This window comes from Cervus elaphus, chromosome 33, assembly GCF_910594005.1.
Source record: "Cervus elaphus chromosome 33, mCerEla1.1, whole genome shotgun sequence".
NCBI classification, from domain to species: Eukaryota; Metazoa; Chordata; class Mammalia; order Artiodactyla; family Cervidae; genus Cervus; species Cervus elaphus.
The window spans coordinates 64,978,241-65,002,160 of NC_057847.1; the positions used below are offsets into that span (position 1 = coordinate 64,978,241).

Genomic DNA, 23,920 nt, shown 5'->3' on the forward strand with positions numbered 1-23,920 from the left:
AATGTACTGGCTTTCAATTGATTTTACTAAATCCATTTCCTGAATCATTTTGATGTTTCATTTGTGTGCAGAGACATATAATGAGTAATAATGAATTCAGCAGTGTATGGGAATGTCATGGTAAAATCTTTTGCTGGATTTTTAAAACTGATGCTTTTCATAAGCTGTTTCCTTAAGAAGTCATGTTGCCTCTCAGCCATCTTTACAGAGTTTAAAGCATACTCTCCCCAACTGGCCCCAGATGGAAAATACTCTCTTGAAATTGAATTTTTTTTTTTTTAAGTGTAGCTCTGCATGGCCTTCTTAAAGGGAAAAAAAAAAAAAAAAGTTTGAACAGAATGCGTTTGGTAGTGGGTCTATAATTCCCCCAGCATGCCACATATTTGGATTTTTCCCTTTTGGCAGTGGAATTTTTCTAATTTAATTAAATCATTAGCGTTAGCAGATGACAGCATGAAAATTCTTTTCCCTAGTCCCTTATCTAAATATTCTTCCAGTCCACTGGGGTTATGTGCACACTTTATCTATTTTGAAAATGCATTTATTTGTTTCATTTCTACATTGACTTTCCCATTCAGAGTTTATGGGCAATGTGTAGACATTTCCCATAATGAACTGCAACTCTTTTTTCAAGCAATAAATGGAGAAGAGGCCAAAGAGGGAAGTAGACAGTGGAGAAAATCTTTGCAAAGAAAGACTGGGAGAGAAACAGCAGATGGTTCCGGAAGAGCAGCCAGAGCTGAAATGCTTATCCTGGTCCAAGCCCCTGCCCTTCTGTCTCTTTCTTTGTAGCTCATACACTGTAAAAATGTGACAGTGCTTTGTGTCTAGAAATTAGCTGGCGATACTTCAAATGACAATAAAAGCAAGTTTTTTAGGATTATCTGAATCAAAAGTGAATCTTCTTTGCACTGAAACCTTTCACTCTTTCATTCACATGGTTTTAAACCTTACTTTTTACTGTTGATATATACATCTTCCCTTCTTAGATTTTAAACTTCTTTGAAATTTGAGGATATATACTTTACATCTTCCTTCTTTCCTTCTTTTTTTCTTCTCTTTCTCTGCCCCCATTCCCCCCCCGCTCCAGATCCTCCCTTTTCTCTCCTCCACCTCCTCCTTTTTCCTTCTGTCTTCTTTCTCTTTTCAGGGCCTAACTCAGGGCCTGGGACAAAATACATATTGAATAAACAAATTTTACTGAATTCTGAGTGAACGGAATTATGTTGCATCATTCCTAGCTGTTACTGAATATCTACTGCAATATTTTAAAACAGGCATCATTTTAATCCTGAGAACAGTCTTGTTAAGATGATTGCTGTCATCATTATCTTAATTTTGTCCATGAGGACATAGGGGCAAGAGATACTAAATAAATTGCTCACAGTCACAGAACTCTTCAGTTAGAGAATTTGAACTCAGGATGGTCATGGATGCTCAAAAGGTTGGTGACACTAGACAGTTAGGATTGATGAAGCTCAAGCAGTGATGAGGGATCTTCTTTGCATTTCTATAGCATATCTCCAGTTTCTGTCACAAATAAGTCAGTTTTGGGTGGTAGAAAGGGTTGACTCTGAATTGCACACTTTAAAAAAGTGAATTTTATGGTATGTAAACTAGATATCAATTTAAAAAGATTTAAATAATAAGGATTGGAAATGAATGAATTTTGGACACTTTAGATGTTCTAAGAGCGTTCCCATCCTTTGTTCCTTTAGGATCTTAGTTCACATTAACATCAATTCTTTAACTGTTCAATTTCCTGAAGCTACATGTTGAACCAATATCCAAAATTTCCAGGCCCAGATTTTACTGTATCCTTAGTTCCCTGTGTTGGAGGCACCGTTTATCTGAGGAGGGGATCATGGAACAGTGATTCCTAGGAGTCTGTCCAGCATTTAAATCATCAACTATAAGCCACTGACTAGCTTCTAGGTTGAGAAGTTTAATAAATAAGGTCTCATGAAACTATTATGAAATAAGTCAGAAAGACGAATACTCTATGTTATCACTTATATATGAAATCTAAAAAGTAAAAGAAACTAGTGAGTATAATAACAAACAGACTCACAGAGAGCAAATAAATTAGTGGTTACCAGTGGGGAGAAGAAAGTGGGGAGGGACAAGATGGGGTTGGAGATTAAGAGGTACAAACTACTATGTATAAAATAAATAAAGCTACAAGGATATAATAGACAACACAGAATATACCCAATGTTTTATAATAGCTATAAATGGAAGATAATCAGATTTTTGAATCACTATGTTGTACCCCTGAAACTAATATAATATTGTAAATCAACTATTCCTCCATCTAGAAAATTAGAAAAAAACAGTTTTCATCATGATGCACAATCTTCCTCCACTTCACATAAAACAAAAAAAAGAAGCCTGTTGTCATATCCCTCAGAGAGTGTTTCCAGACACTAATGTATCTGGCAAAGATGAGATACCACATTCGGGAAGTCTGTTTTCAGTCTTCTTCTAAATCCATTTCAGGGTGCTCTTACAATTTAAATAGATGTTCCCTGCTGAGTCAGATGGTAAAGAATCTGCCTATAATGCAGGAGACTTGGGTTTGATCCCTGGGTCAGGAAGATCTCCTGGAGAAGGAAATGGCAACCCACTCCAGTATTCTTGCCTGGAGAATTCCATGGATAGAGGAGCCTGGTGGACTATAGTCCATGGGGTCACAAAGAGTCAGACATGACTGAGTGACTATAGTTGAAAGTTACATAATTTGGTATTTTTTAACACTGGTATTTTTAAATGCTGTCCAGAATGGAGACAGCAGTCTTTTGTTTAGTTGCACGTGCACACACACACATGACATGACACACACATGCATACACATATACAATCACACATGTACACAAGCATATGTACACATGCACACGCATTTATGCATACAACTCATGAATGGATGGTACCATAGCAGAAAGTTGTTATTTAGTCACTAAGTCATGTTCGACTCTTTTGTGACCCCATGGACTATAACCTGCTAGGCTCCTCTGTCCATGAGATTTTTCCAGGCAAGAATACTGGAGAGGGTCGCTATTTCCTTCTCCAGGGGATCTTCCCCACCCAGGGATTGGGCTCATGTCTCATCTCCTGCATTGACAGGTAGATTCTCTACCACTGAGCTTCCAGGAAAGCCCCAGCAGAAAGTTATTGAGGTAATACATCTTCTGATAGGAAACTGTCGTATGTATATATTTAAAGTTTAAGTGAAGTGAAGTTGCTCAGTCGTTTCCAACTCTTTGCAACCCCATGGACTGTAGTCTACCAGCCTCCTCCATCCATAGGATTTTCCAGGCAAGAATACTGGAGTGGGCTGCCATTTTCTTCTCGGGGGGATCTTCCCAACTCAAGGACTGAACCCAGGTTTCCTGCATTGCAGATAGACACTTTTCCGTATGAGCTACCAGGGAAGCCCATTTAAAGAGTAAGGAAAACCAATTGCTTTCCTTTATGTGGACTTAATCAGGATGAAAAGACTTCAGACAAAGCTGACAGGAGTTTCAAATGTTCTGTTTGATAACTATATGCAAATATGCCAGATTCATAACTTTTTTTTCCCCTCCTGCTATTTGCACTTTAAAATAAGAGCAGGATGCTTGTGGGGAACAGGAGAGAGAGAGGTGGGAGTGGGATTGGGAGCATTTGCAACAAGATTTTTTAGTTTTGTCCTGGGTAGAGGAAGTTCTTTCCTTCCTTTTCTAAGTGATGTGGTAGCCTCACCCTGAGTTTCTATGATATTTGCTTGTTAATTTGGAATCTAGATTTGATATTTCTGTCTTTAATAAACTTTATTACCTCCATAAAGCCAAAGACCAGTTTAAGTAGGATGGTTAGAGTAGTGGGATGGGAGGAGGGTGCAGGTCCAAATTGCTTATTTCTAATGTTTCTCTTCTTTGGGGTCAGAGTTTGCAAATTAGGAATTGCTGGTTGCTGTGACGAAAGAAAGGCAGTTGCTGCTGTCAACAACTTTGTCTCTCAGCCCTTGAGAAAGGGAATGAGATCAAGGAAGAGTACCTAAAATATATTGCTATGATTTATGTCAAAGAGTGTTCTTCCTAGGTTTTCCTCTAAGTGTTTTATACTGGCACATACCCTGAGAAAACCATAATTCAAAAAGACACATGTACCCCAATTTTCATAGCAGCACTATTTACAATAATCAGAACATGAAAGTAATCTAAATGCCCATTAACAGATGGATGGATAAAGAAGACGTACGTATACAATGGAATCTTACTCAGCCATAAAAAGAAATGAAATTGTATTCTTTGTAGAGACATGGATGGAGCTGGAGAGGGACATACAGAGTGAAGTAGATCAGAAAGAAAAACAAATGTCATATATTAACACACGTATACGGAATCTAGAAAAATGGTACAGGTGAACCTATTTGAGGGATAAGAATAGACATAGGGAATGGACATGTGGACGTGAAGGGGAGTGGTGAGATGAAATGGGAGCTCAAGATCGACATATGTGCCCTGCCGTGTGTAAAACAGAGAGCTGGTGGATACCTACTCTGTAGCAGGGGGAGCTCAGCTCAGTGCTGTGTGATGACCTAGATGGGACGGAGGAAGAATAGGGGAAGGTCCAACATGGAGAGGAGATAGACACACACACACACACACACACACACACACACACACACACACACACACAGAGGTGATTCACTTCATTTTATAGCAGAAACTAGTACAACATTATAAAGCAACTGTGTATGCATGTGTGCTCTGTCATGTCTAACTCTTTGCCACCCTATGGACTGTAACCCACCAGGCTCTTCTGTCCATGAAACTTTTCAGGCAAGAATACTGGAGTAGGTTGCCACTTCCTACTCCATGGGATCTTCCCAACCTAGGGATCAAACTAGCTTCACTTGCATCTCCTGAGTTGGCAAGCGGATTCTTTACCCTTGCACCACCAGCTGTACACCAATAAAAAAAATAAGGCAGGGTGCATACCTTCACCTCTGCAAACTGTGTTCCACTGGGTGTGTGTTGGAGTCATTCAGGTATCTTAGAAGGATGAGAAGTTTCCACCTTTAGTGATGCAGTCCTGATTTATTCAGCCTGGGGATGCGTTTTGGTGATTCCCCAGTGAAACTAACATGCAACAAAAACTGAGAACCATCACTCTCACCAGTGGTTGCCATCCTGGCTGCTGTCCCCATACTCTGGGTTGGGTGCCGTGCCGTGCCCCAAGAGACTTCAGGGATCTGGGATGGGGCCTGGGCATTGGTATATTTTATAAGCTCCCCAGGGGTTCCTAAGGAACAGCCAGGAAGGAGATCTTCTGAGCTACCTGGTCAGCAGCTTTTATCTTTGTCCTTGTCATATTCAACTCTGAAATTACTTTGTAGGGTTTATATCATGTAGGAGCCAGTGTGTTGGGTGCTCAAAGGATGTGCCAATGATTGATACAGTGTCTGTCCTCTGGAGGCTATTAGGCTGTGCACAGTCATAATATTTTATGTTGTTTGTTGGCTAATGAAGCTGATTGAAAACTACCTTAAATCTAAATGTAGAAGGCTTTTTCTTGCATTATTTCCCCCAAACCCAACCATCTCTTGAGGAGAGCAAATTATGAGATGTAAATTCATAGAAGTTAGGAAACATGTTCACATTTACATGGCAAAGAGCGCTGGGAACCAAACCTTCAAAAGACTTTGACTCTACCATTTCCCCCCATGTCTTCTGGCACAACCATCTGTGAACATTTTAAAGCAGGGGTGGGGAGTGGAGGAATCAGAGAGGCAGAAATTGAGATGGAGAAAACTATTTTCAGAATGTTTGTGAGCATATGAGTGTGTGTGTGTGTGTGTCTGCATGTGTGTGACCCTTGCATATGAGAAAATATGCCTCTGGGGTTCTATTTAATGGTATTGTTCTTGTCCCTTGAAAATTATACAGTCTTTTAAAGTCTAACTAAAAAAAGAAATTACTGACATCTTTAGGAATATTAAAGTGTCTGTCTGACACTGAAAGGCCATTACTATCTGTGAGGAGAATTAAAGAGAGTTTATTAAGGCCAACTCAGATTTCTACTGATACCAAGAAATAGTATTTTAATCAGCTAGAAAGAGATGTATGTGAGGGCAGATCGCTATCAATGACCATCAGTCACCAGAAGATGCTTAATATCCTGTCTTCCTTAAACACTGACCATTTTCCTCCTCATACAGGGAGGGAGAGACATCCAACCCATCACTCAGAGGCAGGTATGTGCCCTTTATAACCAGAGTTGTAAGAAGCCATAGAAAAGACACGAACACAACTGGATTACGGTGCTTTGTAGGTGCAGTCAGGGCCCAAGCAGTAATGTTTAGGTTGACAGTGGCTTTAAAATCATAATAAAATGTTGTCTTTGAGGCTTGGATATGTCTGTGTGTTTCTCTAAAAAAGTAATTTCAGTGTTATGAATGTCCATGGCTTTTCTTTGCTTTAACAATGTTATGTTGCTTCCCAGCTCTTTATGTGTTCATGAAGATAGCCATAAACATTCAGGCATTCATTTATCCATGCAAACAACAAATGCTCATTGAGTGCCTGCCATATTGCTATGCATCAAGCATTATACTACCTAGGAGAACATAGGGTATAAAACAGTTTCCCTGCTCTACAAGAGCTAAGTGCCTAGTGGAATTTTTAATTTCCATGCTGTCATTTCAGAGTGTATTAAAAAGCAGAGACATCACTTGCCAACAGAAATCTGTGTAGTCAAAGCTATGGTTTTCCAGTAGTCATGTACAGATGTGAGAGTTGGACGGTAAAGAAGATTGAGCACTGAAGAATTGATGCTTTCAAATTGTGATGCTGGAGAAGACTCTTGAGAGTCCCTTGGACTGCAAAGAGATCAAACCAGTCAATCCTAAAGGAAATTAACCCTGAATATTCAGTGGAAGGACTGATGCTGAAGTTGAAGCTCCAATACTTTGGCCACCTAATGCAAAGAGCTGACTTATTGGAAAAGCCCCTGATGCTGGGAAAGATTGAAGGCAAAAGGAGAATACGGTGGCAGAGAATGAGATGGTTAGATAGCCTCAGTGATTCAGTGGATATGAACTTAGACAAACTCTGGGAGATGGTGGAGGTCAGAGGAGCTTGGCATGCTGCTGTCCATGGGGTCACAAAGAGTTGCATATGACTTAGTGACTGAGCAAAAACAACAAGTTTCAGAAGGTTCACAAGAAAGAAGCCAGGGATTACTCAAGGAAGACCAGCTGCCTGGTCCAAAGGCATCTCCGTCTTGACCTCAATCATGGTCAAGCCTGGAAAAAAGAAACTACTTATTTTAAGCAGAGAGGGATTTAATGCAAGGAATTAGTTGTGAAGCTGTTGGAAGGATTAGAGGGGCAAAAGACATAAGGTTATGGTACTCAAGGCTGGGCAGCTGCTCGTGCCCTTTCTTAGGATGAATGGTTGGAGGAATCATGGAAGTTACTGGGGCTGGTAGTCCCTGCTTTTAGTCCTGCCCATCTAGGGATGGAAGCAGAGTGGCTTCTCCCTTCCTGTTGTCTTCTGATCTCTCATTACCTCTTGTTGGTGGCATCCAACTTGACCAACCAGCTAAGAAGTCTTGATAATGTAGTTGGTACCTCTAGACTTGTAATACAGAGAAAAAGCTATAGCAGTGCAAGGCAAATGCAGATGATTGTGGTCATGAATCCAGTAATCAAATAACTACTAGAGAGAGGTGGGGTGTGGGAGTAGTCACTGACACCCAGAGTTTTCCTGACTTGGTACAATGAGATGTGACCAGGCTTTGCAATCTGACTGAAACTATTATGGACTGAAATGTATTCTTCCACCCAAATTCATATGTTAAAGCCTTAGCCTCCAATGTGCCTCCATTTGGAGATAGAGCATTTTAGGAGATATTAAGGTTAAATGAAACCATAAGAGTCGAGGTCTCATTCAATCTGTGTGTTAGTTCCTCAGTTGTGTACAACTCTTTGCAACCCCATGGACAATACTTGCCAGGCTCCTCTGTCCATGGAATTCTCTAGGCAAGAATACTGGAGTGAGCTACCATTCCAGGGGATCTTCCTGACCTAGTGATCGAACCCAGGTCTCCTGCATTGACAGGCACATTCTTTACTGTCTGAGCGCCCATTCAATCAGACGGGTGTCCTAATAAGAAAAGGTAGAGACACCAGAGGCATGTGTACAAAGAAAAGCCATGTGAGGATTCACAGAGAAGGCAGCCAAATGCAATTAAGGAGAGATGCCTCACCAGAAACCAACCCTGCCAGCATCTTGATCTTGAACTTTGGGCTTCCAGAACCATGAGAAAATAAATTTCTATTGTTTAAGCCACCCAGTCTGTGGTATTCACTTTTGGCCACAAAAGCTGACTAATACACTAAGGAAATATATAAATGATGACTATAAATAGTCGAATGTCAAATTGCAAATTTTTGCTATAAGTGTAACTTTCTAAAAGGTTGCCTACTTATATTTGCTGGACAGAATGTTCTTCTTCTACAACTAAAACTACATGGTGGGGGCCTTCTCTGGTGGTCCAGTGCTTGAGAAACTGTCTTCTAGTGCTGGGGACATGGGTTTGATCCCTGGTCAGGGAACCAAGGTTCCACGTGCTGCAGGGCGACTTAAGCGTGCTAGAACTACAGAGCCCATGAGCTCTGGGACCTGTGAGCTACAACTGGAGACAAGCCTGTACACTGCATGGAATAGTGTGCATGCCATGATGAAAGATTCCCTGTGCTACAGTGAAGATCCTGTGTGCACCTAAGACCTGACACAGCCAAGGAAAAACTACATGGTAATCAAATAAAATTATGAGGTTGTTTGATGACAGTCTCTGATCAGGGGAGTTTGTTGGAAGATATGAATAGCCAGTGTCATAACAAAATGTCCTCTCTCTGTGGAATTCTCCAGGCAAGAATGCTGGAGTGGGTAGCCATTCCCTTCTTCAGGGGATCTTCCCAACCAAGGGATCAAACCCAGGTCTCTTGCATTGTGGGTGGATTCTTGAAGGTCTGAGCCACCAGGGAAGCCCCAAAGTACCTTTCAAGTCTGACATACCCATTTTTCCTCTAGACCCACAGTCCTTGTTGGGTTTATATACACGAGGGCACTCCTACCCCATAGTATATATAGGAGGGTATATACAGGAGGGCACTCCTCTGCCCCTTGGGGCAGAGGGTAACAACCTTTCTGATGTTCCCTTTGTGGCTTCCTCCTCTTTTCATACTGACACATCCTGGCTGCCATTTTGTTTCTTTTGGGTGGTCTTGCATTGACCCTTTTGGATAACTCACTTTGATCCTTTGCATGTGTTTTATTGTGTAATTTACAAATGTTCAATTCTTGGGGCAGAGGTAGTACACACTTAGGCTGGTAATTGCCCAGGATACACTGCTAGAGCGGTACTGCCTGTTGCCTTTGTTCCCTTCTGATCCATCAGTACTTGTGCTGCCTGAGTCACTAAATGTTTTGAATGTCAGTCTTTGCCTATGTAATTAGCACCATAAAGTGTGAAAAGAAATTGACCAGGTTAAGCTGTTCAATTAGCCTTCCATATAGCAGACTAGACTATTTGAGAACTGTCAAAAAGGTTTCCATTTCCAAACATAACAGCCTATCTCAGAGCATAAAATCCAGTCACTAGAGTTTCTCCTTAATAAATTTAATCTTATTTACCAGAAGGGATAATCAATATGTCTAACATTTAAAACTTAACTACTATGTGATCTTTATTTAATTAAGTTTTTTCTTTTGTGGGAGGAGCGGAGAAATGTTTATTGCAGGGCCAAGCAAGCTTAAAAAACTCCAAACTCCCTAATGGTTTGGGGGGAAAAGATTTCATGGGCCAGATTTGGGGTGAGGGTAGCAGGGCGTATAGCTTTCTTCTGATTGGTTGGTGGTGAGTAACAGAGGGGTGTCCCAGGAAGTGGTGTCCTAGGAATCCTGTGTTCATCCTGAAGTTATCATTCTTCACCTGGGTAAGAGCCTTAGTTCCTGCAAAAGAGATCAAAGACATTGTTATGTATAGTCTTTGAGGAGGAACCAGGCTCCAAGTAGTCCTTGGAGAATTGTTTCTCCATTATTGTTTCTCCACTATTGTTTCTTGGCTGCTCCTTCCTAGTTTCTTCATCCCCTCCCTTCCCTGATCAGCACCTGATTGGATATGCCCTTAAGAACTCAGGGAACGTCATGGAGGCTGAATGAAGTGTTTCCTACAAACAAGAAATGGGGAACACAGAAAGGATGTGTACCTGGGAGCCCCACAGGATCCTGCTTGGTTTCAATCCCCCCTTTTATCTGATACTTCTCAGTGTTGAGGAGAGCAGGTGTTGGACAAGAAAGAGCATAACGTTTTGGATAGTTAATTTGTTTAGTCTCTAAGTCATGTCTGACTCCTTTGTGAGCCCATAGCCCACCAGGGTCCTCTGTCTTTGGGATTTTCCAGGCAAGAATACTGTAGTAGGTTTTCCTTCTCCAAGGGATCTGCCTGACCCAGGGATTAAACCTGCTTCTCCTGCATTGGCAGGTAGGTTCTTACCACTGCGCTACCAGGGAAGCCCCAACATTTTGGATAGAGACTTTAGTCATAAACTCAGCAGAAGAACTCAGTTTTAGGGGGACTCAGTTTAAATTCTACTATGTGATCTTTAAATGGACCGTCTCATTCAACATCACAACAATCCTACTAGGAAGAAAGAAGTGAAAGTGTTAGTTGCTCAGTCATGTCCAACTCTGTGATCCCATGGACTATAGCCCATCATGCTCCTTTGTCCATGGGATTTTCCAAGCAAGAGTACTGGAGCATATTGCCATTTCCTTCTCCAGGGTATCTTCCTGACCCAGGGATCGAACCCTGGTCTCCTGCATTGTAGGCAGATTCTTTACCACCTGAGCCACCAGGGAAGTCCATTACTAAGAAGAAGGTCACGTTATTAGTGTCCTTTCATTGATGAATCAACTGGAACTTCAATAGGTTAAATGATTTGTTAGGACTTCTCTGGCAATCCAGTGGTTAAGACTTCACCTTCCAATGCAGAAGGTGTGGGTTCCATCCTTGATCAGAAAGCTAATAACCCCCATGCCTGGTAGCCAAAAACCAAAAACATTAAACAGAAGCAATGTTATAACAAACTCAATAAAGACTTTTAAATGGTCCATGCTTAAACTCAGTATTCAAAAACTAAGATCATGGCATCTGGTCTCATCACTTCATGACAAATAGATGGGGAAACAATGGAAACAGTGACAGACTTTATCTTCTTTGCCTGCAAAATCAGTGGATGGTGACTGCAGCCTTGAAATTAAAAGATGCTTGCTCCTTGGAAGAAAAGTTATGAACAATCTAGACAGCATATTAAAAAGCAGAGGCATTACTTTGCTGACATAGGTCTATATAGTCAAAGCTATGTTTTTTCCAGTAGTCATGTGTGGATGTGAGAGTTGGACCATAAAGTAAGCTGAGCGCCAAAGAGTTGATGGTGTTGAACTGTATTGTTGGAGAAGACTCCTGAGAGTTCCTTGGATGGCATGGATATCAAACCAGTCCATCCTAAAGGAAATCAGTCCTGAATATTAATTGGAAAGACTGATGCTGACGCTGATGCTCCAATACTTAGGCCACCTGATACAAAGAACCGACTCATTGGAAAAGCCCCTGATGCTGGGAAAGATTGAAGGCAATAGGAGAAGGGGACGATAGAGGATGAGATGGTTGGATGGCATCACCAACTTGATGAACATTGAGTTCGAGCAAGCTCTGGGAGTTGGTGATGGACAGTGAAGCCTGGCATGCTGCAGTCCATGGGGTCGCAAAGAGCTGGACACGACTGAGTGACTGGACTGAACTGATGTCACAAACAGAACAACAATAATAATTTGTTTAACATGAGCAATTGGTAAAGAGTAGAGAATCAAATCCAAAGATTAACCATTGTGTTTAGAACAAACAAGTCACCTCGACCTACCAGATCCTGTATGATCTAGTTGTTACATTTTAGAACTTTTCTCAGACTCTTCCTAACTTGCTTTATTCCTAAGAACATGGTCCCAAGTTCTGGGGCACACAAACCTTTTCCCCAGCTATTTCCCAGCAGAAAGACTGACCCCCTCTACTGGGAATGCTCTTTACCCATGTTTTTATATGGCTAGTTCCTCCCCTTGCCATTCTATCTAAAATTTGTTCTCTTTTCATATACCTGACCCTATTTTATACCAACTACTGGTGGTTATTTCCTTCATAGTGAAACCAGTCTAGGCCCTATGGGGCTACCGGACACAGAGGACTCCCCCCTGCGTCCCACCTCTGTTTCTTAAATGTAAGACTCCAGCCCCCACAACCTTCCCTGAGTTCCAAAGGGCAGATTTGAACAGTTTCTCATGAAGGGAGAAGCAGTCACGAAACCATCTAAGGCAAGATTGAAGAGACCAGAGGAGCTCATCAAGTTTGGGAGAGCTGACCACCTGAGGCAAGGTGAAGGGAGTTCAGGCCCTACACACACCCTAGTCTTGTCAGGGACCCCACCTTTGAACCATTCTTATAAAACCCCTCATCGAGTCCTCTGGGGTTGGGACACAAAGTTTTCAAGAGCAGGAGCTCACTGTGTCCTGCTTTGCCTCACTTTGCCTGGCAAAGCAATAAAGCTATCTTTTCCTACTTCACCCAAAAGTCTGTCTCTGAGATTCAGTTCTTCACCAGTATAGAGAGGCCAAGCTTGGCATCAGTAGCAGGCATCTATCATAATTTGGAATTGTTCACTTATTTGTTTTCTGTATCCTCCCACTTGTCTTCCCAGGTCTCAGTGGTAAAGAGTTCACCTGCCAATGCAGGAGATACAAGAAACGTGGGTTTGACCCCTGGGTCAGGAACATCACCTGAAGTAGGAAATGGCAGCCTGCTCCAAGTATTCTTGCCTGGAGAATCCCATGGACAGAGGAGTCTGGTGGGCTACAGTCCACGGGCTGGCAAAGAGTTGGACGTGACTCACACACACACACACACACACACACACACACACAGTCCTCCCACTAATTTTCATGAAGGCAAGGGCTTGATCTTTGTTATATGTGGCTGTGTCGCAAACACAACAGAAATATTGAGTCCTCCGTTTATTAGGCACTTAACAACTTATTGACCAGATATGTATTAATATATCTTTTGTTATCCGAATGTTATTGAGTGGAAACTTATCAATATTCACTTAAATAACAAAGTGCTGAACACACACATTAGTTTCTGCAAAAATCCTCTGATCAATAATGTTAATAAATATAAGCTAAATGCCAAAGTATCATCTATTGTGATCTATTAAACCCCAGAGTTCTTGGGAATAAGACTCAGGATAGTATGCTTTTGTTGGACAGGGACCTCTCAGAGTCTGAGTGGTCTCTGTAGCTGGACTGATCATCACAGAGAATATTCTGAGTCACCAGTACATAAAGTCACAGAGATGAGGAGGGGGCTGCAAAATGGCTGGGGACAGCTGAAAGCAGGAAAGACAAGCTGCCAAAGAAATTTCAGTTGACTCATATGCTCAATCACCTCCAACTCTTTGCGACCCCATGGAGGGTAGCCCTCCAAGACTCCTCTATCCATGAGATTCTCCAGGAAAGAATCTGGAGTGGGTTGCCATGCCCTCCTCCAGGGAGTCTTACTGACCCATGGATCAAACCCACATCTCTTACATCTACCCACATTGGCAAGCAGGTTTTTACCACTAGCACTACCTGGGAAACCCTCTTAGTGTGTTTGGGGATTGTAAAAGACTGGTTGGCAGGAACTAGACCTTGAACATGACGTTGAAAATTTTGGATTTTATCCTTGTTAAAGTGGACTCCTAGGAGTTTCTGAGTGGACTAGTGATGAATTAAAATGAATGTTTCTGAAAGTGAGAGATGGAATGATTAAGATGGAAGAGGGAATGTGTACTGGAAAAGGAGCCCATCAGTTTCTGACAAATTGACTATAATGTGGGCAAACCCTGCCTGGGGCACAGCTGTCTCAACTCTCTTCCTGGCAGAGGAAACCAAGGGAAAGAGGCCACATACTGTGTATGGGCTGTGCAGTCTCATCTGTTGTATCCTTGTTAAACTTGGAGCAGTTGGAATCATTCTAAAAGATATTTCTTCTCAATTCTATTAGAAACTGATTGGTAAGGTACTTTGTTAATCTCAGCTCTTCTATATTGGCAGTACAATGACTAATATGAAAAGTGTTTCCTGCAGATGATGAGCAATTTCTGTACCTCAGAGTACCTTCTGAATTATCAAAGACATATTAAATTATGTTGACTTGTATTTAAGGTTAACTGGTTTTTAACATAATCTTTGCATAATTAGAACTTAAATATAAGTTGTCATTTAAACCATTTTTATATACATCATTGATGGCCATTTGTTATCTCTTGTTGCGGTGGAGAAAGATTAGCTTCAGAGAACCTCGGTGTCTTGTACAAGGTCACTTGGCTAGTAGGTAGAAACACCTGGGTTTAAACCTTTCTTTCATTTCCAGCGTTTTATATCTTGGTGGAAACTGGAAGCTAGTGTTTAATACATATAATGCATCCTTACTAACCAGAATTCTGAATCATTATAGAACAAGCAACTCAGTGGAGTGCAGGGGTTGACTCCATCTGATTTGGTGAAATGCAGTGAGTGTTCAAATCACTCAGTGACGATAATGATGTCATCACCATTCATTCTGATTCAAACCACCCCAAGGTGAATGTATCTTATAATGTTCCTCAAATAGGTTTAAATTAAGTATTTTTTAATTAAATATTGACAGTAATGTTCAGGCTTCAGCTTCCCCTCATTGGGTTTTGGACTCAACAGCTCTAGGATATGGAGTGTGGCTTTGTTCGTTTGGTCTCCTGGAATTTGCAGACAGCAGCTATGTACTTGGCAACAGGTTGATGCTGGCGGAGAGAGAGAGGACGGGTATGAAACAAGTGTGGCATGAAGCTGTTTGCTTTTCTCCACCACAGTCTGCTGATTCGACCTGCAAGCCCATTCCCCAACTCGGCCAGCAAAACCTGTGAAAACATAGGGGCCTCTATGAAGACGACGCTGACCTTGGCAGCTGGAGAGAGCTTCTGAGTCCAGTTCTAAACTTGTGATTTGGGCCTGGGTATTTTTGGATTCAACACTTGCCCTTGGTTAGAAAGTGAAAAACAAGGGTCTAAACACTATTCACTCGGATAGTAAAACACATGTTCACTTTTTGCAGTGACCCTGGCAACAGAAGGGGAATTCTTATAAATCACAAAGGAAAATAAATCACTTCACCCATGGAGGGAAAGAGACAGCTTGAGAAAAGGGACTTTGGAAAAAGGCTGTCTTTAGATAGCAGTCTCGTGGTAAGTACTAAATATTCATTACACTGTATATGTTTTGGCTTGAAATGCATTATTCTTTATGATTTCTTGAACCCCATGCTTTCAAAAGCCTCTATTCCAGTTACCCTATTAGCAATATCCCCTGGGATTTTTGTTTCACTTATTTTTTTACAAAGTCAAAAGCCAGCAAGTTATTGGAATGTTTATATAGTGTCCTAATAGGCAAATGTCATAATCTGTCAGCATTACATGTAATTACATTAATTCCAGCTGAAGTAGACTTTAACCCATACAAAAACACTACTGTACAGCTAATGCCAAATGCCAAGCCTATTTATAGTTGCTCTATCACCCACTTATCTTAACTTTGAGGGTAAGTTGAACAAGAATTCAGTAGAGTTTCTAATACTGAAGAGAAGAGAAAATCTCTGAGATCTTAGGTATAGAAATTAGTTAATTGTTCCATAAACTTTATAAAGTTTGAATGCTGATGATCATCATTCTTAAATTGGTTGGGTTTCATGTATGAGAATATGGTTAGTTCAAAGAAATAGACTATATCAGTGATTTCTGAATGTTGGCACTTCTTTCTTAGTCTGAACTAAGATGTTTGGGTCACTTACTCAAGTAGGCATCTGAACAGAATAAGAAACCAAATGGAGCAAGTCACTTCTTTCTCTTTTGGTTATTTACTCACATGAAAATTTAGCTTAGTTCCTTCTTTGGCATGTTGTTGAGGAATGTGGTTTATTCATTTTGTGTCTTCCCGGTCCCTGGCCTGGAATTGGGGTCAGAGTAAATGTCCAATAAAAGATATGTTGAGTTGATTTATCAGTTGCCCTTTTCCAATCTCTGACTGCTGAGGTTTCACATCACAAACTGTTTGTAGATGTGAGTTTCTGGGAATTGAGGAAAGGATTGCATTAAACTTTTGTGTCTCCTTTGGTTATTAACATCAAATTCTCTGTCTCTGTGACCGAGGTAGGCACTGAGCAGCATACCTTCAGAGGCTAAGAACTCTTCTAGGATTTTAAGTTCTCCTCCCAATGGATGCACCTTCTCATCTCTGAAGTTTTTCTGTCTCTAGGTAGAGTGTGGTGGGAATAGTATGTATGTGTGTTTCTGTCTATACCCTTTGCAACTTCTAGGGAAACTTAGAATCAAAAGATAGTTTCTCAGCCTCCCCTTTTTCTCTTTGCCAAAGGAAACACTTCTAACATATCAATCTGCCAGTAGGGTCTGTCTTATGCTTAGCCAGGCACTCACATTGTATATATAATATGAGTAGTAAAAGAAAGTTTCTCTTAACCCAGAAGTATCGTCCTTGCTGATTACTCCCTAAAGCTCATAATTCTGCCTTGGGTCCCAAAGAAGCTAAGCTAAGCCATTGTCTTTTTTTGATTGAAGGGGGGGTGTTATACTATTTTATTCACATTTAAATTTCACCAAGAGTTCAGGAATATGCTAGCCTTATTTTCAGATTTTTGAAATGAAGGTAAAATGGACTCACAGCTTTAAGGGTACAATGTATTAATGTTTAACACTGCACAATATTTACCAACTAGACAATCTAGGGGATGGTGTGACTATATGCTTTGGAGCACAATATAAGGACAAGTCCTGGAATTGAAGGAAAAAGCCACCATTCAGGACTGAACAGAGGTCCTTGGTTGCTGATAGAATCTCCCCTTGACTTCAGACTTGAGACAAACTGTGAGAGTCTGTCAGTATACAAGATCCCTTGACTTCAGGACAAACAGTAACAGGATAGATTGACCAGAGCCCTTTAGATTGTGGTGGCCTGTCTGAAGCAAGCAGGAGTGGCTGGAGGCTGGAAACGTTGCAGCTGAGGTCTGGGATCCCTAGATGAGAGCAGCTATCTTCGAAAATTCGCTGATTTCCAAACAAGTTCCTAAGATGTGTCTCCCAAACAGTGTAAGCTATTGTCTTTTAATCATTCACAGTAGCACTCATTAATAAAAGGCCCTGGATCATTCTCAGGTGTCAGCCAGATGAGTAGAGTTTTGTGGAGGTTGTTGGTAAAGGAACACATGCAGAGCATGGAGTCCTGGTGTGCCAGGACTGGGTTGGGGCAAGGAGGGAAGGGGACATGGATTATCACAAGGGTATGAGGAATCTGAAAGTCAGAGAAGGTGTTTCAATGAAGTTTTGCCCACATTTAAATTTTCCTTAGGGCAGACTTGCCTGTGAGCATAAATCAAAGCCCTTCATATTACCTGTGCTGGCTGAAATCCCCAGGCTGAGCTTGCATTCCCACTGGCATGTGGCTCTAGCCTGAGTCTTGTAGGGGCTGTGGATCTGTCTCTTTACTTACAGTTTAAGAGAGCACTGTGAAAAGAATGTGTTGCTTGGTACCACTTGAGAATCATCATCCTGTTAAATCTCCCTAAATGATGACTGGAAGGGTTTTTGCACTAAAGAAATATCTTCCTTGTTTCCTGGAGGCAGATTGAGTGTGACATTTGCATGTACATGTTGGGAAAAATCCTGAAAGAGTGTGTGGGTATTCTCTCCTGTGACTCTGTAGCTCCATGTACAGGGATGCTTGAATACCACTCATCATTATACAATACAGGCCATATGACTAATTTTTGTCCTCTATTCCACTGTTATGTTCTTTCCTCACATAGGATACCACTGGTGGAACAGTGATAGCAAAATGATTCTTGTCAGGTTGGTTTTTAGGGTGTGAGAACCATTGAAAGGCGCTTAAGTGGATTTTATTGTGACTCTAAGAGAAACAGATGAGGGAGATTAAAGCTGACCGACCTGTAAAGGACTTGAACCCAAGACTTTGTCCTCTTCTTGGGCTCCATGCCAAAACCACACAAATAACTAGGCAAGAGGCACACAAGGATGATTGCAGACCAGGGTTTCTGGGAAATACAAGAAAAAAGAAGAAACACCTGGCATTATATCACACACACTTCATTACCAAGGCATGTTTACTTTGGGTCATTCTATCCCACTCTATTCTATGCTATTTTTAAATCGTAGAATGCAATATGAGAATGGGTTATCTAGTCCCCCCACTTTATAGAAGAAGTATTGCATTGGTCAAAAAATTCATTCATATTTTTTCAGTAAATGTTATGGAAAAGCCCAAACAAACTTTTTGGCCAACCTGATAGTTAATAATCGGCAGGGTTAAGTGCTTTCCCTGAGGCTACACAATTAGGATACAACCAAGAGTAGAAGTGAAGTTTCCAACCTGAAGATTCACTTCTTTGTTTTTCATTCTCTATAATAGCCAAGTAAGAGAAGACCCTTTTGGAAAACTGAGCAGAAGAAAGAGAAACATAACTGAATGCTTAAGTCTTGACATTCTACTGCAGTCATCGTTATGAGCCATATTTTTGAGAATTAGAGGGCCCAGAGGTAATTTCCACTTACAGATTTTTGCAGGCAAAAAATTCCTTAGAATGTACTGCAAGGATAAGGGACTATTAACTTCATTACAGCTTTTATTTTTCATAATCAAATTGTGAAGTGTTGAGTAGAAATTATTGCCCCCCCCGAAACAGTTTTTAAAATTTTATGCTGGAGGAACCACAGAATAAAAAAAAAACCTCGCAGTCAGGATACTGAAGAAAAGCTCCAAATGAGGGAATACGAGTTTGTGGTCCTTGGTCACAGTTTTTCTTTCAGGATGTGACATGGGGAGGGTGTGTGTGTGTGTGTGTGTGTGTGTGTGTGTGTGTGTGTGTACACATGCCCACCCTAGTGAGGGTTGAGTATTCTTTGATGTTGATGATTTTTTACTTGATAAATCATCCTTTTAAAGACAAAAGTGGCAGGGAAGTGAAACTGAAATGAAAAATATGCTTCAATGTCAGGGGTAAAGACCCTGAGAGAAAGACAAGTGACTGCACATTTGCCTCCTCCAGTAGGAGTGTGCCAAGTAGCCACGTATCCATGGCAAGCGCAGTCGTCTCTCTGATGACAATAAAAATCACCCCAGAAATTGGGGCTTCTTCTTTACCCAAAGCTCTTCAGCCCACACCCCAGGATGTTTTCTGATCAGAAAAAATCAGCTTTTCACAATGTGCTTTATTTATAAGAATCGTCCCCAGGCTATGTGTTTAGCTATTTGACACTTGTAGCTGTGATAGCATTTAGCTGATGAGCAAGTCAGGGAGTGAATTATCATTTTTACCAGCTCACATTTCAAGAGCAAAGATTCTCTTTTAATTTTGGGAAGAATGCTTTTTGCTTTTAAGCACAGATAGGAGTAACAGTTTCTCTTAGGAATGATGAATTGCAGTTGGTACCCCAATCCTTTCTTCCTCACCAAAAGGAAGACAAAACGTACTAGATCCTTGCACCTAACCTCAGCACAGTTTTGATAGACTTGCGGCAGCAGGAAAAGCCCTATGCATGACTTTCAGTTCATCCTTCAACCTCTTTGATGGTTTGCATCCAAATCATTAGAGTAATTAGGCCTTCCAGAGGCTACATTAACTTTGTTGATCAACAAGCACTACTGAAAACCTGCTTTATATTTAAGATGCTTTGGCAGCCATGGGATGTGCTGGATAGTTGCCGTTCTGCCACCCCAACCCCACTCCAGATGCACTCCATCCTTCTCTACCTGGCTGTCCTTCCCTGCAGGGTACCACATGGACCTTGTCAAAAGAATCCCTGGCCTTCTTGGCATCTCGTTCAGTTTGGCCAATGGGATGACCTAGCAGGACGTCATTGGTTGGGAGGAGAGAGAGGTCAAGGTAACTGCTTTCCTGCTGTCTCTCTGCCTGGCTGTGGCCCACAGTGACTGGGCTATTCTTCCCAAGGCCACGGCTTTTGTTGGGCAATCCTATCCCACAACTCTAGCTGCAGTTATAATCACAGCTCTTGTGTTCTGGCACTTTCTCTCTCCCCAGGTTCCTCAAACATTATGGTAGTGATGATTCCTCGATGTCGCCAGCCCATCTCACATTGTTTTGTTTTCGGTCTGCCCACACTTCAGTGAATAGTTTCTTTTACCAAAATTTCCTCAGTTAGGTGGTTTGAGTATGTTATCTTTTTCCTGCAGGGTGCCCCTGCCTGATACAAGGTAGCACTCCTTCTCAAAGTGTTTATGGTTTATTTGTAGAAGCTAACCTATTAAAGAGGAAAAATGGCATAACACGGAGAAGGTAAACCAGGTGTGACATTGACGGTGATAGGAGTTGCGATCCTTCTGGGAGGATGTAAGGAGACACCACACAGGGGCTGCAGTCAGAGCTGTGCTTTGAAGCAATGGAGAGAATTTAGGAAGTGAAGGCCGGGATAGAAGAGAAGAAAGAGGCAACCCGCGGATATAGTGCCATGCCCCTTGGCGACAGCTCACTTCATTGCTGAATTATTTTTTTCCCAGGAAAGCTTCTTCCTTATATCAAATTGTGATGGTTAATTTTATATTCACTTCAACTGGGCTAAGGGATGCTAAGATAGCTGGCGAAACATTATTTCTGGGTGTGTCTTGCTGGTATTTCCATCAGAGACTAGGATCTGCATTAGTAGGCTGAATATAGAAGACTGCTTTAATCAATGGGGGTGGATATTGTCTGATCTGTTGAGTGCCTGTATAGAACAAAAAGGCAGACAGTGGGTGAATTCATCTTCTTCTGTCCTCAGACAAGGGTGTTCCTGCTTGTTAGGCCTTTGTACTCAGACTGAGACCTGTATCACTGGCTCCCTGATTCCCAGGCCTTGGGGTTTGGCATCAACTATACCACCAGCTTTCCCGGGCCTCCAGCTACCAGAGAGTGATGGGACTTCTCAGCCTCCATAATCACAAGTGTAATCTCTCATGATAAATCTCTTTATTCACACACACACACACACACACACACACACATACACACACACACACACACACACACACACACACACACAGAGCTCTGACTAACACACAGAATAAAACCTTTCTGTTGTTTTATCTTGTTACATCCCCCTGTTTAGTGACTGGAAGCTATTCAAAGTAGGGGTCAGCAAACTCTCTAAACAGCCAGAGAATGTCCGGTTGAGTCATTGCAGGCCCAAGGAGTCAGGATGACTCAACTCTGTTGTTGTAGCCTGGGAACACAGACAAGACACGAATCAGTGGGCGGGACTTGTGTGCCAATAACACTTTATTTACAAAGACAGGCAGCAGGCTGGATTCTACAGGGTATATGCACACGTTATAGAAATGGCAAACTTTTGAGAGTCCAGGTTGGATTTTTCCTGGGTGCTGCCTTTCTGAGTAGTGATTTGTGTTTCCGCTCAGGATACACAATACGTCAAGGCAGGCAAAGGGGTAGATTGAGGCTATTAACATAAAAAATGAAGATCTTCAAGTGGCCAGAAGTTGAGCAAAGGGAAAGACTTTAGAAAGTTCCCGACTCACTGAGACTTTTTCTAAACATGAAGTAAGGTCATGGTTAGTGTGGCTCAAAGTAGCCATTGGATTGTGAATACTCAGGGAAAGAATCTGCATCTTGGAATGCTCCAGGCATTTCTTTAGCCTTCTCTACTCTTTTGGTATTACAGTTAGACCACCCCTCACTGGGGGGATGCTGTGCAAAAACCACCAGTTTGCAGGAGAAGGTTTCTAGCTACTCAAATCCTAACTACCCTTGACCCGTTCCACTAATGGAAGCAAATATAAAGTATGGTTTACTCAGTGCTGTGACCACTGGGCAAAGGCCAAGCTGTCCCCTGGGAAGCCTGACCTTTGTTCTCTGGTGTCAGGATTCTTTGAGATTTCCCAAGTGAGCATCAAGTGGAGGAGGGTCAAGGAATGTGAGGGAGCTTCTTATTTCCCAACCACATTATTCCCTCTAATGGGGCTATTCTCTTATCCATCTGTTAGATGTCCTAAGAACAGACAATGCATTGGAGCCTAGTGTTGGAGGGTTTGGTTTGATGCCTGAGGGTCCAGCTGGTCTTTTTTAAAGAAAAAGCAACAATGGAGAACAGACCAGCTTTTATCTAGGTTAGTCACCTTTCTGAAGTGGCATGCTGAATCTGACTGCTCCTCTTGAAAGTGGAAAATGGTAGAGTTTGAGAAGTGTCAGATCCTTATATGGATATTTACCTAGTGAATCTGCCTACTAGCCTAGCCCAGCATCTTGACCATCATGGCAGGTAAAGAGAAGACGAGAAATACCCTGTCCAGCTGCCCAGTAGCAGCATAGATCCTTGGGGACTATGGATAGATTCAGGGCAGATGAGTGGGGGGTGGAGGTGGGGGGGAAGACCAGAGAGGCTTGGCCAAGTGGGCATAGCCCACAATACCTGGTTGCTAAGGGTTGTAAAGGGGCTCCGGACAAACAGAGAGAGATTGTGATCCAATGAGAACAGTGGTGGAAGGGAGGTTAAAAAACTGAGCAATGCTACTGCTGGGGACAGAGTCTGAAGGGAGAGTAGAACAGAGGCCCACGTGTAGAATATGCCCAAGCCAAGGGGCCTAGAGTGTCAGCAGCGCGGCTGGTTGAATCTAACACAGAAGCCACCGTAGCAGACATCTCAGCATGTTTAGGCCGAGAGTCATGCATTGAATCCCAACCAGGAGGGCTTTCTTCCCTTACTGATAATAGTGGCAATTTGTTGAGGCATACTGTGTGCCAGGCACTCTGCTCAGTACTTTAGGTGGAAACTGAAACTGTCATTTAATACTCATGAAGCCCTTTAAGGTAGGAACTCTAACTATTCCTACTTTACAAATGAGAGCTCTGAGGCTTAATGAGCTCATCAACTTCCTCAAGGCTAGAGGACTGCAAAGGGAATTAGAGTGAGTGATGAGCTGGGATTTCAACTCAGATCTGGCTACCTCTAGACCACTCTCTGCTGTGCAGCTTGGAAGCAGAAAACTTTTTTCTGCCAGTGACTGGGAGCTCCTCACGTGATTGCTTCCCAACCATAAAGAGCTCCAGACTCAACAGGGCTAGAGGTTTACATGTGCTTTGGCTCATCTGCCACATCTTTGCCTCCCGATGACAGAAGGCTGGTCCTGATTTTGACAAAAGAATTGTCAAGGGGCAGAGGTTGGAGGCAGAGGGTTGTAAAGAATGAAAAAAATGTGTGTGTTGAAACTTGGTCTAGGCCTAATCTGGTCTTGTATTTTTTCATATGAACCAGGTCTTGGAACCAACTTCTATAAAGATGAAACTTTGTAGTACACACACAACTTATATATGATAGATACATATTTATAATATATAATTTATCTGTAAGTTAATGTTTTTAGCCATATGAGGAATTATTGTGGTGTGTACATGTACAAGGTGAAATTATTGACTAGACAGGAGTAGAGTTGGGAGAAAGTGGTGAATGATGGGGTACATCAAAAATACAGGTGTCCCCCAGTAAGAAGCAGGATGTATGACTTGAGTGATGCCTACCAAATGGCTCGACCTCCTTTTGACTGGGCCACTGCCTGATGGAGATGGATACGGAGCCAGCATCATTTTCCGTGAGGAGATTCCCAGAATATGTCATGTGTTTGCCCACTCCTTGTAATTGGTGCCCCTTCCTCCGATGTCGCCCATAAGAGGGTCTACCTTTATTATGGTGATGGCTCCCCTTAAATGACTA

The 23,920-nt window shown here is 41.9% G+C and overlaps 1 protein-coding gene across 2 annotated transcripts in view; it reads left to right on the forward strand.

Moving 5' to 3' along the window:
- The window catches only part of NCKAP5 (NCK associated protein 5), a 1,015,164-nt gene that overhangs the window by 48,320 nt on the left and 942,924 nt on the right, over positions 1-23,920 (forward strand). For both annotated transcript variants that reach the window (XM_043894066.1, XM_043894065.1), the window contains exon 2: positions 15,232-15,361. In XM_043894066.1, coding sequence (XP_043750001.1) covers positions 15,293-15,361 — 69 coding nt within the window. In that variant the 5' untranslated portion in view covers positions 15,232-15,292. The remainder of the gene's footprint in view (positions 1-15,231; positions 15,362-23,920) is intronic.